The 14,852-nt window shown below is 40.1% G+C and overlaps 1 protein-coding gene across 1 annotated transcript in view; it reads left to right on the top strand.

The window, feature by feature from the left end:
• Positions 1–11,591, top strand: part of TMEM163 (transmembrane protein 163) — a gene marked incomplete at its 5' end in the record, with an annotated part of 95,209 nt that extends 83,618 nt beyond the window's left edge. The window contains 3 exons of the mRNA XM_010017198.1: positions 4,148–4,259; positions 8,893–9,034; positions 10,434–11,591. Coding sequence (XP_010015500.1) covers positions 4,148–4,259; positions 8,893–9,034; positions 10,434–10,494 — 315 coding nt within the window. The remainder of the gene's footprint in view (positions 1–4,147; positions 4,260–8,892; positions 9,035–10,433) is intronic.
• Positions 11,592–14,852: the final 3,261 nt, after the last annotated feature.

The following is a 14,852-nucleotide window of genomic DNA, read 5'->3' as shown; positions in this document are numbered from 1 at the left end:
AAGCCATGAGATTACTGCTGCTTTTGGTGAAATCCTTGAAAGCAGGGACAGAACTGTTGTCACATTTTTGAAGATCCCTTCTTCTCAGCTGTGCTGGTGGGGACAATAGGTTTGGGTAAAGCAGAGGAAAGCTGCCTGCTGACTTCTATTATTCCTTTTCATTACTTTTCTAGGACTGAAAAAAGAACATCCTAGGAACGCTTTCTTTTGGGAAACTGTCACACATAAAATCTTGCATAAAATAAATCTTAAATAGGGACATTGTAGCTATTAGAGTGCTTTGTAATGAGATGGCAGTCCCGGATGGGCATCTCACTTTATGTACAGTACTATTTTATACATGAAGCCATCTAATAAGATATATGTGTCCTTTAATTAAGGTCTAGCGTACAGCATAGTAGCAATGAAGGAATATGATGAAAAGAAATGGAAAAAGAAAGAGCTTTATTTACCACACTGAGAAGCCTTTATCGTATGGAAATGATCAGAATTTAAACTTTTATCATCTGTCACAGTTTGCTGCTGCTTTAATTAAAATAACCGCAAGGATGTGTACAGTGAGCCTGGCTAGGAGTGCTTCATGCTCTTAATGACTGTCAGATGGGAAGGCGAGGGGTACAGAGAGGGCAGGACTGCAGGAAGATCCGGAGGGAGATGGTGCCAGATGGCCAGGCTTATTTTATTAATTTAGATCTCCGTTATGGCTTCTTTTTTCTTCATTTCTCCATAGGATGAATTAGTGTAATGGGAATAATTTCACAGCCACAGTATGACGTGTTTAACTCTTCAGAGCCCATAGCACCGTAGTGAAGAGCCTGCGTTAGTTATGGGTCCTGTCGGCTGGCCACCTCCGAGGCCCCAGCTCCAGCCCAGGTGCTTGGTCCTCAGCAGCTCTCCCTCAGTTAATTTGCTGAGTGCTGCTGTCCTGAACGAGTTCCAGCTTTGATCATTGCAGCAAGGTAACACTAAGGCAGCGTTTTGAGCTGCTTCTCTCTTGTTACCACCTCACCTGCTCAGGCAGCGTGCTTCAGGGGCTGTCCATGCTGCCAGCTTTGCCACATGTTTTGGGCCAAGCTTATCTCTACAAAACCTTCTTCACTCTTCTTCTTCCAGCTGTTGGGTGCCTGGACACCCACAAAGCATAGCAAAGTACTGAGGAAAGTGAACTTAAAAGATTGTATTTATTTTTTTTCCTCTCTGGCTTTATGTCCTTGCATCTGGTGCTCAGTTACTGAGGTATCTGCTGCCTCCCAGTGGCCTTTTCTAGAAGCTGCACACAACTGGAGCTAGTGATTTTAAGTATTATTTAGGCTTAGTAGTTTAGAGATTATAAAAAAGGAGTATCATCTTCTAAAAGTCTGTTTAGCACAGTCTAAAGCAAGAAACTGCCGAGGTGTTTGCACTAAGAGCAGGGGATTTTAATTCCTTTCTGTGTTCACTGTGATAACAAAGGAGTTTCAATTTGTCAGGACTTCTGCGTCATCAGTGGTTATTTGATTAGTATTAGCAACAAAAAGAACTTGGCTTCTGTGATTCAATGAACAAAACAACCAGATTTAGGAAGAGTGTCTAGTTCCCGAATTCTCTATAAAAAGCCTGTTCTTTAATTCACTTCGAGTTGATTCAGAAATCTGCATCACACTTCAGTCATTCTTGGATTCCAGTAAGGTGGCTAGGCTCATTTTGATCCCAGCTGTATAGCTGGAACAAATTACAAGGTGCATTTCTATATACCGTGAGTTTAGCAACACATGCAGGGGAAAAAAAAATTCACCCTGAAAATCTATGGTATGTATCATGAAAAGAAAAAACCAAACCAGCTCAAAATCATGATGAAGCCTTGCGCTATAACACAGGGAATAAGGCATAACATTTTCAAGATTTTGACTTAATAATTACACTTTTGAACATCTGTTCCTATAGTTTTGAAAATCTCTTGTATTGGAATTGTTGTTTTTTTCCAAGCTATGTGTGTTTGTAGTTGTTTGCAAGCCAATCCCCAAGAATTTCATAGGTGTAGGAAAACTGCATTTTGTCAGTCCAAGGCTGACAGTAACATAACTTTTGATAGCAAAGTAATTCATGCTGTCACCTCCACTGGCTCTACAGTGTTCATTCCTGTGCTAATGACAAAGCTTGTGCTTTTCTGAGGACGATGATGAAGACAAGAGGTAGGGATGCCTGGGAGCCATCAGTAAGTATTTGGGGAGCCTGTGGGGTGATGATGAAATAAGAGATCTCATGTAGTCATTGAGCATCGGCAAGTGAGATGCAAGTGAAACACAGTGTTGAACTGTTGATTACTCATTCTGCTTCAGATTATTCTTACAAACTATATACATATGCTGTATGTTAAATATTATATAAAACATCTAATAAAATATTAGATGAGATTAGATTAAAATCTCAAGACTAATCAGAATTTTTGAGGCTGTCAAAATTAAGTCTTTGGGCCTGGTAAATACACATTTTTGAAAAAGATGCACAAAATTTAGAGGCACAAATTTGACAAGGATCTCAAATTTCAAGTGCTTTTTGTGGAGATTATCCAGACTTTTGGAGCTTTGTTGTCATTTCAGGTCTTCTGAAAGCTCCCAACTTTCCTTGCTAGGCTGACAGCAACCAAATGTTAGCAATCCTTCTTAAGCCTTTCCCTAGCACTACAAAATTGATGGGGTATTTTCCAGTCATTTTCTAAGAACTATTTTACAATTGCTTTTTATCCTACCTTTACCCAGTGCTTGAGTTTGTGTTCTCATAGCTTCTATTTTATTCTCTTTCCCCTCAGTGCATTTTGCTTAATATTCAGTATTGTACCAGGACTAGAGAAAATGAGCTCATGACTGGGAGTGAATGAAGTAGACTTGTATGACATAAAAAATTGTATAAAAATATATTGAATGATTTATTTAGGGATGTGAGTATATTATACCAGTAATCTAATTCCCAGTATCTTCCTAAGCAGCTTTCAAAACCAGTTTTTTTGTTTCTTTGGGTTTTGAATTGCTGTTAAAATAATGAAAATGGATGGAGCTGATGATGAATCACCATGACAATGTTTACTATCACCAGGGATTTTTGCCAGAGTGTTTTAATCAGTAACAAGGTCCCAGTGGTGCTGGCCCACTTAAACCTGCAGATAAAAATAATATTATTGCTATTTTCTTTATTTGTACTGGTGTTGCAACAGCTTAAATTAAAGCTTCTAGTAAGAGCAATAAATTAATCTCTTTCAAAGCTCTGTGGTTAGATGGCAGGCAAGGATGCTAAGAGCTTGCTTGGGTTTTCCCGTGTAGCTCATGGGCTGATGTACCTCAGAGGGAGAAGACACAGGGGCTGGCTTCGTTTAAGCACCTTATTGCAATGCCACTGTTTCAGTGCCCAGGAGTGCTTCCCAACCAGACTCAAAATAGTCAACAGAAAGAGGCAGGTGCCTCCAGATGACTTTCAGAGAATGCACTTGAAAGGATCTTTAGTTACTCTTACTTGCCCTGCATAGACATGCAGCTTTCTGCAGAGGGAGCCTAGAGAGCGCTGATGTGATATGTTCAAATCAAGTAATGTGGATATTTCTGTAGCTGTAGCTGTGAAATGACAGTCCATGGAAAATTTGTTTCTAAGGAAGTGCTAAACCTTACTTTGCATGTCAGTATCAAAAATCTTGTGGGTGTAGCTTGGACCAGACGTTACCTTAGAAGAAGGAAACTAAACAAAACCAAAGCAAGCACAGAATCAGAAACAACATTAAATGGTTATTTCTCACACCAACAATCAACAAAGGCCTGGTAAGTAGGATTATACTCTCAAGCCTTTATCCTGCATGTGGGGACTTCATTACTGATTGGATCGGGGATTCTATTACTTGAATTAGTCAGCCGTGCAGGTACATAAGCTCCTGATTCTGAGGAGTTTGGGTCAATTCAGAATTTGTTTGTTTGCAACCGTCATTAATTCTGTTAGCAAAAGCAATTACAGATGGCAATAGAAGCAATATAAGCACCAGCTGTCATGGAAGTCATAACTCCGGAAATCTTTTCCTCAGGTTGTATACTTCAGTGGCACAAATAATTGCACAATAACTAGTATTATTTGTCATTTCCTATATGGGGTATGAAGACATACCAATATCTGACATCTTTTCTTTCAGGATGACTTTCTGTATAGTGTCTCCGTTTTAAGTGGAATCCTTTGCACTGTCTTGGCAGTAATCAAATTTATGCTGGGAAAGGTCCTTACAAGCAGAGCGCTGATAACCGATGGTGAGTGTGAAGTTGATCCTGCTGCATTTATAGACTCTTACAGCAATTGTAGATGCAGAGGATATGAGTGACCCCTGCATGATGACAACTGTGAAAGAGTATTGAAATAATTTCCACCGGGAAATGGAAAATGCCCTGCAAAACCTTAGATAAGCCTGTGGTACCACTCGCCTCTTGTGCAGATAGATACCTCAGCTGAAATGGGCATGTCTGGTGGAAGCCAGTTAATGCGTGGATAGTTAGCAGTAGCAGAGAGTTAGAGGTACAGCATATAACGAAAAGGTGTGTATTAGTCAGAGGTTAGACTACGGAGGGGGGATATGACACCAGTTTATATAGCTTTGGTTAAAAGTCACATCTTTCCTAACTGTCTGTGCCTAGTAAACAATTTCATCCCTGGAGTTAAAATGAAGCAAGTCTGTTGCAGAAAACGCCCACCCTGCCTTGAGCAGGAATCACAACCATCATTCATACATACCCCCTGCAGACATAATTTGCCACTGTAGTGCTTTTCCTTCCACTCGGTATAGCTGGTGGAGCATGTATAAAACAAAGCCTGCCTACTGCCCTACACTCCTCTGGCCTCGCCGCAGTTTGGCACAAGGGGAATCTTGTCCACTACATCCTTAGAAGACCTCCCTGCCACTACTCTTGGCTCAGATGTGTAGCACCTGACTGTTACTGGTTTTGAAAGTATGTATGTTTAAAGGCATGTTTTAAACGTAGGTCCAGATACACCTGTTACTGACAAGGCTCGAGGTTGTGAATCTTCAGAAAGCCATGAGGCTTTATTCTGTTACCTTCTGGATAAACGAGTGAGGCCACAGTGGTGGTGCAGATTTCTCAGCGCCCTACAAACCCCTACGAGTTTTTACCTGCAAGCACAGGATGGTTTGAAATACTCTGTAAGCATACACGGTAGGGTGTTAATGATTCATGGATTGTGGTACATAAATTATTTTACTCTGCTAAAGATTTCACTGTAAGGAAATTGAATTTTCGGCTTACTCTAGGGATACATACAGTTGCTTTATTTTAAGTAACTTAAACATACTCAACATTTTTTGGTGGTATGTGATAACACATATTATGAATATTTATATTTTATGTTATCCCACTTATATAAATGCTTCATGAGTATTCATATTTTAAATGCAAAATGAGCAAAAAAGGAATCAAACAGCAGTGCGGGGGTTACAGCTAAGCTTGTGATTCTCTGTTCAGTGATCTTATTCTTTACTATGGACTCTGCCAGCCTAGGCATTTTAAAACAAAAAGATCTCCACCCTGCAAAAAGGATTCTGGAAAGGATCCTGGGAATTACAGGCTACTGAATCTGACTTCCTTCACTGTGTGAGAGTTAAGTGGGACACGTAGACCGTTTCAGATCTGTGTCTAGACAAGCAAATGATTAACCCTCCCTTTAAAAAAGAAGTAGCTTGTTTTTGAAACAGAGCAGGTTTTATTCAGACAAAATATTAGCTGAAAAATTCCTGAATAGTTCTGAATGGGTTTCCTGTACGACACAGAAATCTCTTCCCCCATAATTACATCCTCATGCTAATTATGTTGCTTCTGAGCTGGAGATTGCTTATTCTTTGATTAAAAAATTTAGGAAATAAAGTATACAATTATCTCAGTCTGGTTTTTTCCTCCCTTTTCTCTCCTTCGGAACTACTTTAGAAAATGTAGGAGGCCAATCTTACCATTTGTGGTTAAATATCTTCTTTCACAAGATATATTTACATATATACTTGATTTATTAACAATCAAGAGGAGACAATGTGATTCAGCAGCAGGGACAGATTTAGCACTCCCTTTCATATCTTTTTTTAGTGTTTTCTGTTTCCTGCTTTCTGCGATCACTGGCTGTAGACCAACAAACTGTTTTGAGTAACATGAGCATACATTTTTCTTCCTGAAAAATAGGTTTATTTCCAAAACAGCAAATTCTCTCTCATATGGGTCAACCTCTAGCAACATTTTTTTTAAAGAATAATTTTTTTTTTAGAGTAGGGCCTGACAACAATATCTCTTTAAAGCCTAAATGTATGAATCCTAATAAGGCAAAATGTTATTTGTACAGTTTGTTTGTAGCAAAAGTGCATGGCCTTTTGGATAATAAACCCAGCTATCTCCTATCTTGTATTTTGTAACATCTAGGAGGAGAAATGCAGGTATGTGACAGGTGATGTCAGCCAGCTTTCCTGTAGGTTTTAGATACCTGTTTCCTTCCCAGATTTAGCCACCTGCTTATTCCTATGCAAACCTTATGCACAGAACATGGCATATGGATTAATACCTGCAGCCATTACATGATTTCCTTTCCTACCAGGAATGAAAGGTTTGATTGACCGACAAAGTCAGGGAGAGAAAACAATTTCCTTTGTAAGTATCTTTTAAATCGTTTGGAACCATCAGCCAATGATGGCAAGAAAACGTATTATTCCTGCCTTTTGCGTATCACACTGGTGGATTCTGACTTAAGCTAGAGCATGGGAAGTAAATATCATTTAAATTTGTAGTTAATTTATATTTAATATTCTTTATATATACACACAATATATATTTCATTGACATGTATTAGTAGTGTAAGTTATATTGCCCAGGACTAAAAAAAGATCAGAGTACTTCTAGACTAGAGTGTTGGCAGAGTAATTGTGTCTATATTGTTTAAGTTTACTGGTATAATTAATTCAATAATCAGGCAATTACATGCAATGCCTGCGATACCACTTGTAGAATGCACTGCAACAGTTCGAAAAACCTTCGACACCCTTCTCTTTGCATGGCTGGAAGCCTGAAGCCTTTGTATGATATGTTCTACCACAGACTTGCTAAGTAACACATGCTTTTCTATGCCAGGGTTTCCTTTGCTTTTAAGTACCTACTGACAGGGACCTGGTGAATCTTAAGCAAAATACTGATGGGTTATACAAGCATTTCAGCTGCAGGGATACCTAGGAAAGGTCAATTTTCAGCTACATCTTTCAGAAGTACTTAAAACATGATTTAGATAAGGCATAGATGTGAGAGGTCTGGGTCAAAGAAAACATTCAGGAATAGGTGTAATCTATGTGGTTGTTGGCAGTCATGGGGATTGGAGAAAAAAACCTGCCTCAGTACTGTAAGTAGCTGCTGACTGGAGTTGACTCACCAAGCAGTACAGGTTATTTCAAGTTTGATTTTTCATTTGTTAACTAGATTAAATAGTTTATTTATCTATCTACGAAATGAATGCATTATCAGTGACATTATTTTATTTTGTAGAACAACAGTGATGTCTTTTGGGTTCTTGAGGGGAAAAAAAAGAGACAAAGGGAATTTGGGGGAAAAAATGAACACAAGGATTGACTTAAAAAACCCCAAACCAATAACCAATCAAAGAAGAATTAAAGGAAGAAGAGCATTAACTATTTAAAAACCTCTGGGAGCATTTTGAAGGGACAATCTTGGAGACAAAGGGTTTAAAAAGGAAAGAGAAATCTAAAAGTATGTTTATAAAAATTGTGAATAATAGATAGGAAGCTCCTGTGAAATGTCTAAGGCATAAATAGAAAATATCCCTAGGATTATCCTGTATGTCTTCCCTAATGCATTCAGCAGTGTATGTAGCTCTAAGCTATAGTGCCGAATACGTGTAAGTAAATATACGGAATAGGGTAAGAAGCTTCAAGAGAAGGTCTTTGAAATGTTACTGTGCAAAATCATTTTCCTTTTCATGAGCTCCTTGGGTATACTGGACTGGTGTCCTCCCTTTCAGAGAAAGTGTGAACATTTGGGTACTTTACCAAGGGGCCTTTCAAGGTCTAACTGGGGAAATTTGCACATGCAGCAATAGTAACCTGTTATGAAGACGTTCTTCGGAGGGTAACGTGGCTATGGCAGGCATCCTCAGGGCTGCAGCCAGCAAGTCCCTCCACGCCCCGGGCCCCCCCCAGCCAGTCCCTCTGTCACAGCTCAAAGATCGTTCATTCATTACGATAAGTGAGATATGCCTACAAGAGAGATAAGCACTTGACTGTCAGTCAACATGGAGCAGGTCCAGTATTTTGAAGGAATATTGCTGTTTGGAAAATTAGTATCAAGAGGAGAAAGCATCTGGAAATAAACAGCAGCTGGAAGTGGGATCTGGAACTAAACAGAGAATGAAGAAATTGGGACTGAATGAAATCAAGACAGGCAGTAACAGGGAAAACAGAATCACAGGAGGGTTTGGGTTGGAAGGGACCTTCAGGATCATCTAGTTCCAAGCCCCTGCCGTGGGCAGAGACACCTCCCACTAGATCAAAGTTGCTCGAAGCCCCATCCAATTAATGTAAAGTTATTTGTAGCCACCAGAATAAGTGTTCTTAAACACTGGTGTGGCACTGACTGTTCTGTTCGATTTGTTGAAATGAAGGTGGCAGCAGAGACCTCTGGGTAACTGCATGTGAACAAATTGCACTGCTGCCTCCTTAGTATGGTGCAAGAGGTGCCACTGTGTAACCTCTCCCAAGGGTCCATGCTCTTCTCTGGTGGCGTGGGTATAACAGTGCCTTGTCTCCAGGCAGACTTCCACTTAGGTGAGATGGTTAAAGCAACTTTCTTGAGCTTTGGTTCTTCCTTTAATTATTTTTTTTTCCCCTTCTAGGTTTCAACTCTCTTGTAGGTGGAATAATGGGATTTTCCATCCTTCTTAGTGCAGAAGTTTTTAAACACAATTCTTCTGTCTGGTATCTGGATGGCAGTATAGGAGTTTTAATTGGACTTACAATATCTGCCTATGGAATCAAGTGAGTATCTTCTTATAGCAGGTATTTTAGTATGTACAGCAGATGGGCTGTCTGTTTAGGGTGATTAAGCCATACGTCTTAAAGGCTTATGTAACTCCAGTAAAATCAGTTGCTGGAATTTATTAGACTCGTGGCCAGTGCTGAAGCAGAGGGTGTGGAAAGGGATAAAAGATTGTGTCTCACATCAGTTGGAAGGAAGCCAGAGCTTGAAAAGAAATTTGAGTAGTTTTAGAAGACTTTTGTATACCTGGATTTGGAAATACAAGGTTTGAAATATTTGAAACATAATCACGAACCTTGGATAAAATCAATCCCTGTTGCTTTTATGGGACATTTGTAAGTCTTGTTCTTTACAAATACGGTTTAGATTAAGAGGAAGGAGCCCAAGTTTAAAGAATGATGTTGCTAGTGATTTCCATCCTAGCCTTATCCTATAGCAACTTCTGAAGTGAACATTAGCCAGTTGTGTTTCAAATGTTGTTTCCATTGAATTTTAAGGTGTTTTTTGATTCATGTCACCAGAAATAGAATAAAATCAAATTAAGCTCTGCCATGTGCTTCATTGCTGCCACAATTTCCCTTGGCTGCATGGAATCTAACAAAGGGTTTTGCATTTTATCCCCCTTTCTGTCATAAGAAAAACAGGGAGATGTAGCATCTTAGTCAGTTGGAATTGTGCCTGTTGAGAAGCAGACCTTGGCCAGGCTGCAGTAAGCCATCACCTGGAAGCTGTGTGGGCTTTTATAAACTTGGAAAATTAAATTAACATTTAATGGAAAATGCCATTCTTGGAAAAATCCCTATAATTACTATTTCCATTATAAAACTAACTGTTCTGAAAAAATGTAGAGGAAAATCTATCCAAAACTATATATTTAAACATACCAAATAGCATCAGAAACATTGAAAGTCATGCTACACACATGCCATGAGTCTGCGTGACAGCACGTACAGCCATTGTGTCACCAAGACACAATGAATGCTGATGAGGGACAAAACTGAATTCTGTTTGTGAAACTACTGCAATTCTCCTCTTCTGTTGGACACCTTCCTCCCACAGCCTGATGTGGTACAGGTTCCTGTATCAGTCCCTGGCCCACTAATCATACCATGGCTTCTCCAGCCCCAAGTGACTGCAGCCATGCACCTCATTTCTCAGTGCAGCCCTGCAGCCAAGCTTCCCGAAGGAAAGCCCTGCTCCACACAGTTTGTTTTACACACCCTTTTGGGCAGAATTAATTGCAGGACGGGATTAATTCTGATCAGGAGAAAGCAAGAGAAGGCTGTTAGAACATCTTTTAACTCATAAAATAAATTAGTATTTGTAAGTAAGGAGAAGACCCCCATTCCAGGGCTTTCCTGTGTGTCTGCATCAACACTCTCGTGCTTTCCTCTGCAGGCTGCTTATCGATATGGTACCTCGTGTAAGGCAAACACGCCATTATGAAATGTTTGAGTGAAGATGACACCCTCTCCTTTGTAAGGACTGTAGAACTACAGCATTGTACATTTTGGCAAGTGGTGCCAATAGTATTTTACTAAATATGCAGTTTGTTTCCCGTGGTCTGGTTTTGTTGAAGTTCGTTTTAATGGGAAATATCTCTGTAAAACTGGCATATGTGCACACTGCTTGCAGTTCAGCAAAACAGCAGCGTTATTATATTTTTTTCAAGTATGCTTTTGATTCCTGTGACAATAGAAAACATTCAGTTTGCAGTTTTAACCCAGCTGCCATGTTGTATATTCTGGAGTGAAAGTGTTCTTAATGGTGTGATAAGCCTGTGGGTAAAGAAGTGCCAGTTTCAGATCTTGTTTTTTTGGGTTGTTCCCCGCCTCCCCCTGGCCTGTATTTTCCCAAACACATGCTGTAACAGAAGTACAATCCTTGCTAACCTCTTCAGCTAACAGAGTATCCTACGTAGAGTCTGGACACCGAGAGCTGTGTTGCTTTGAACACTTAAGTAGCTACTTCCTCCCCCTCTTTCCAACAGATGTACAGAAAGAGCAGGTACAAACCTTTCTGTGACCAGAGAGATACTACAGCATTTTAATCCTAAATTAACTGAAACTATACCTCTACAATTTAAATTCTATTTTTTCTTAACAAGACACTGTTCATAGCTTTGCATGGACCAAACAAGCACACACAGTATTACTGTACAGACCAAAGCCGAAAAGTCGTGCGAAGAAGAGGAGCTGCTTGAGAAATGGGATTTTCACCTTCTATTACAACTATACACAGATGTACCAGTGTGCGTGACTTTGTGGTTGCTCTGTAGTCTGATGATGGCACAGCAGTGGCTCAATCTTGTGGTGAGATACAGATCTACTTACTAGATTTAGATTGTCCTGTAAAGTGTTGCTCACCTTCCATCACACATCTTATATATTACTTAATAGCAGGTTAAATTATTAAAGAATCTTGATGTATAATCAATAAAACTGGTATCTATTTTATACAGTATCTGTAAGTAACATTTGAAAACTATTTCCAGAATGTATCATAGAATAAAGTCTTCCTGTATAGTGGCCTATTAAACTGGATTCTCTGGCTATATCCATTTTCTCTTCATTTTATGTATTCCAGGTTGGTTTTCATAATGCAGAACCAGTATTGTTGCTTCTGTTTAGCACAGGTGGATAAAAAAACACTTTGAAAAGGACCACGGTAAGTAGCCAAGTAGCTAGAAATGGGCATTTCTATCTACACACCAATGGATTACACAAACTAGAGTAGATGTACAATTAGAAGGTTCAGTTTTTGAAGTATAGTGGGGATTCTCATTACAATGATATTTTCACTGGTGCCTTGTGTTGCTTAATACCATATTTCCCATCATATGTCACTTAGTAAGTTCTCAGCCGGATACTTAAGGCTCTCTAGTAACAGCCAACTCCAAATGATGTGTGTAGGAAGGGGCCACCCAAAGCTTTCACTGACCTGACAACACCTCTGTGAGGTGCACAATATTGAAAGGTGATGCTCAGTTTCACTTGAAACAGAAAATTCCTTACAACAAGAGGAATTTTTTCTGCTGCTACAGTTTGTTTACACATATTTTGGATCAATTAAGTTTGTATACCTATTTGTATGCAAACTTTATAATGTTATTGCTGTCAGTACTGATGCTGCTTGTGTCTTGCTGTCGCAGGATGATGTTAGAGATCATCAGGTCACTCAACAGTAGAGATGAACATAAGCACAACGCTTGACAAGACAAAGGAGCTAATTCATAAATGCATTCAGTGAGGACTTCAGGAGGACTGTAAAGTATAGGAGTCATTGCTGTACACATCACAGGTAGATTGTTAAAAGTGAAATACCACCCAAGACCCTTTCTTCCTACACATGTTCCTAGCTTGTTATGCTTTTTCTTAGTCCTGCTATTTTCCCATTACACTTTCACTGTAACTTGTAGTTCCATGAAGCAAACTGTGGAGCAGGTATTTCCACACTAATTAACTAGCTTTTTTCAAGCATCATGTAGCATAAAGGGGAAGGAAAAGCTTCAAACTGAGAGATGGTAGATTTACATTAGGTATTAGGAAGAAATTATTTACCGTGAGCTAAACTGGCACAGGCTGCCCAGTGACGTTTTGGTTGCCCCATCCCTGGCAGTGTTCAAGGCCAGGTTGGATGGGGCTTGGAGCAACCTGGGGTGGTGGAAGGTGGTCCTGCCTGTGTCAGGGGGGTTGGAACTAGATGATCTTGAATGTCCCTTCCAACCCAAACCATTCTATGATTCTATGACCTTCAGCCACAGAATCATAGAACCCAGAGCTCGAACGTAGCTATATTAGACATGTCATGGTTTTGTTAGTACCATTTACCATCTTCCGCTGCTCCAGGGGCTTTACTACTTCCCCAGTCCCTTTGCTAGTTGTGAGAATGACGCTTGGGATCTACTAAAAGTGCTTCTTTGTAGGGCCATGCACACCAGCAACCTGTTTGTGGCTGAGGCTTCTGAAGGGAAGTGGGGAGAACTTGGACGTGGCAAAATACTTAGCTCCTGATCCAGCCTTTGCTGCACAGAAGTGCTAGGTCATTGGAAGTATGTAGGTCATTCAAACCAACATGCAGCTCAAACATTAAATAATTCTGGTTAAAATGCTGAGTGTAAATAGGAGCACAGGACTTCGCAGATGTGTTCACGAATGAAGCAAAGCTAAGCACTGAGTAAATGACACTTCTTCCTGGAACTCTGGAATGCTCTTAGAGGCTGTAAGTACAAACACCAGCTGTGTGGCCTTTGAAAAGGAGATGTGGTTAAACAAGTTAATCATACTTTTTTTTTTGTCAGATAAATTTAAACCAATTGCAGAAACTTTTCAGTTACCACAGGTGCCTCAAAGCATTTCTGATATTAGCAGGTAAATACAAGAAAATAACTGAAATACTTGTGATACTTAAAAAAGACCCAGGAAATAATGGTACTCAGAAATGAAAGCAAATACATGCTGATAAAGCCAGCTAGCATCAAGGTGATTTGTATGGGACATGACAATAGGAGAGAAAATAACTGCTCACCCAATTTACTGAGAGACTTTGCTGTAGCCAGCCACCCTCAGTTTCTATATTAGTTTCCTTTATTAAATGTCTGAGCCAGTCAATTTTTTCTAATGGTGCTCTAACAAGTGTGCTTCCAGCTAAGCTAAGCGAGGGTGGACTTTTCAAAAGCTGAAATAGCTCAAAAGCACTCTGACTAATCACCTGAAACCTGGCACTGGCCAGCATAATACTATGGTGATCACAGGCCACCCGAGCTTGTCAGCACTGCCCGTCCCTCTTTGTTGTGCACAGGACGCACGGAAGGAGCTCCAGTGTTCCTACGAGGACCAGCTCTGGCCAGTATAGAGCCAGGATTGCCAGTTAATCCATGAAAGTGCCTACAAATCTGAGCAGATGTTTTAAATTTGGCCATATTGTTCAGCAGAGAAGAACACTATCAAAACCTCTCACAGTAAGAATTACACCACCTGCAGTCTTGGATCCCAAGCCCTGCCCCGCATGCAGGTTTATTTTAATAATGGCAAATGATAATGTTCCACTTACAGCTAGAAGACAGGTACTTTTGATTGTCATCCAGAAATCACCAAACTTGACTTAACATCCCTTGTTGATTTAGTCCCATTTTACCTGTAGCAATAGTAGGCAAACTATTCAATAAGCATCCGTCAACCATCCTGGAAAAATAGAGCCTCCAGAGAAGCTCCTTGCAGAAAATAATCCATAAACAGATGTGAAGCAAAGACCCCAGATTGGAAGCTCCTCAGACGTGGGCAGATTCAGTTCTAGGCATACCTGCAGCAGGGAGTGCGCCCTAGGGATCTCACCATCAGTACTGCCATCGCGTTTCTGCAACCCCAGCTGCCCAGGAGTAAAGGGTCAACATTTCTGTCACTCTTCTTTGTGGGCCAGCTCATGGAGATGCGAGGTCACCAGACAAGTATTAATAGAAGATTTTGGGTTGGAAGGGACCTTTAAAGGTCATCTAGTCCATCTATTAAGCCTTAATAATACACAAAGCAAGACTGTTTGTTCCTAACAAGACATTTTTGCTCAGTCAAATTTATACTCAAGAAATAAATAAACGTCTTTTCTACCAATTTTCTTTTGAAGTCTCTGAGCATGGCATATTACACAGAAGGCCATGATAGCAGCAAGCTGCCTCTGCAGCACCAGAGATAAGGAACCACTGAAGCTACTTGACTAGAGATTATCCCTGGGGTGCAGGGACTTGTGTTGATGTGCAGAATCTGCACGTAGGAAAGCGTTCTGCTGTGCTCTCAGCACCCGTCATTTCTCACCACTGCTCTC

This window comes from Nestor notabilis, unplaced genomic scaffold (genome assembly GCF_000696875.1).
Source record: "Nestor notabilis isolate BGI_N333 unplaced genomic scaffold, ASM69687v1 scaffold2976, whole genome shotgun sequence".
Classification (NCBI taxonomy): domain Eukaryota; kingdom Metazoa; phylum Chordata; class Aves; order Psittaciformes; family Psittacidae; genus Nestor; species Nestor notabilis.
Note: the sequence above shows the minus strand (reverse complement) of the source record. Positions and strands in the feature narration are given on the sequence as shown.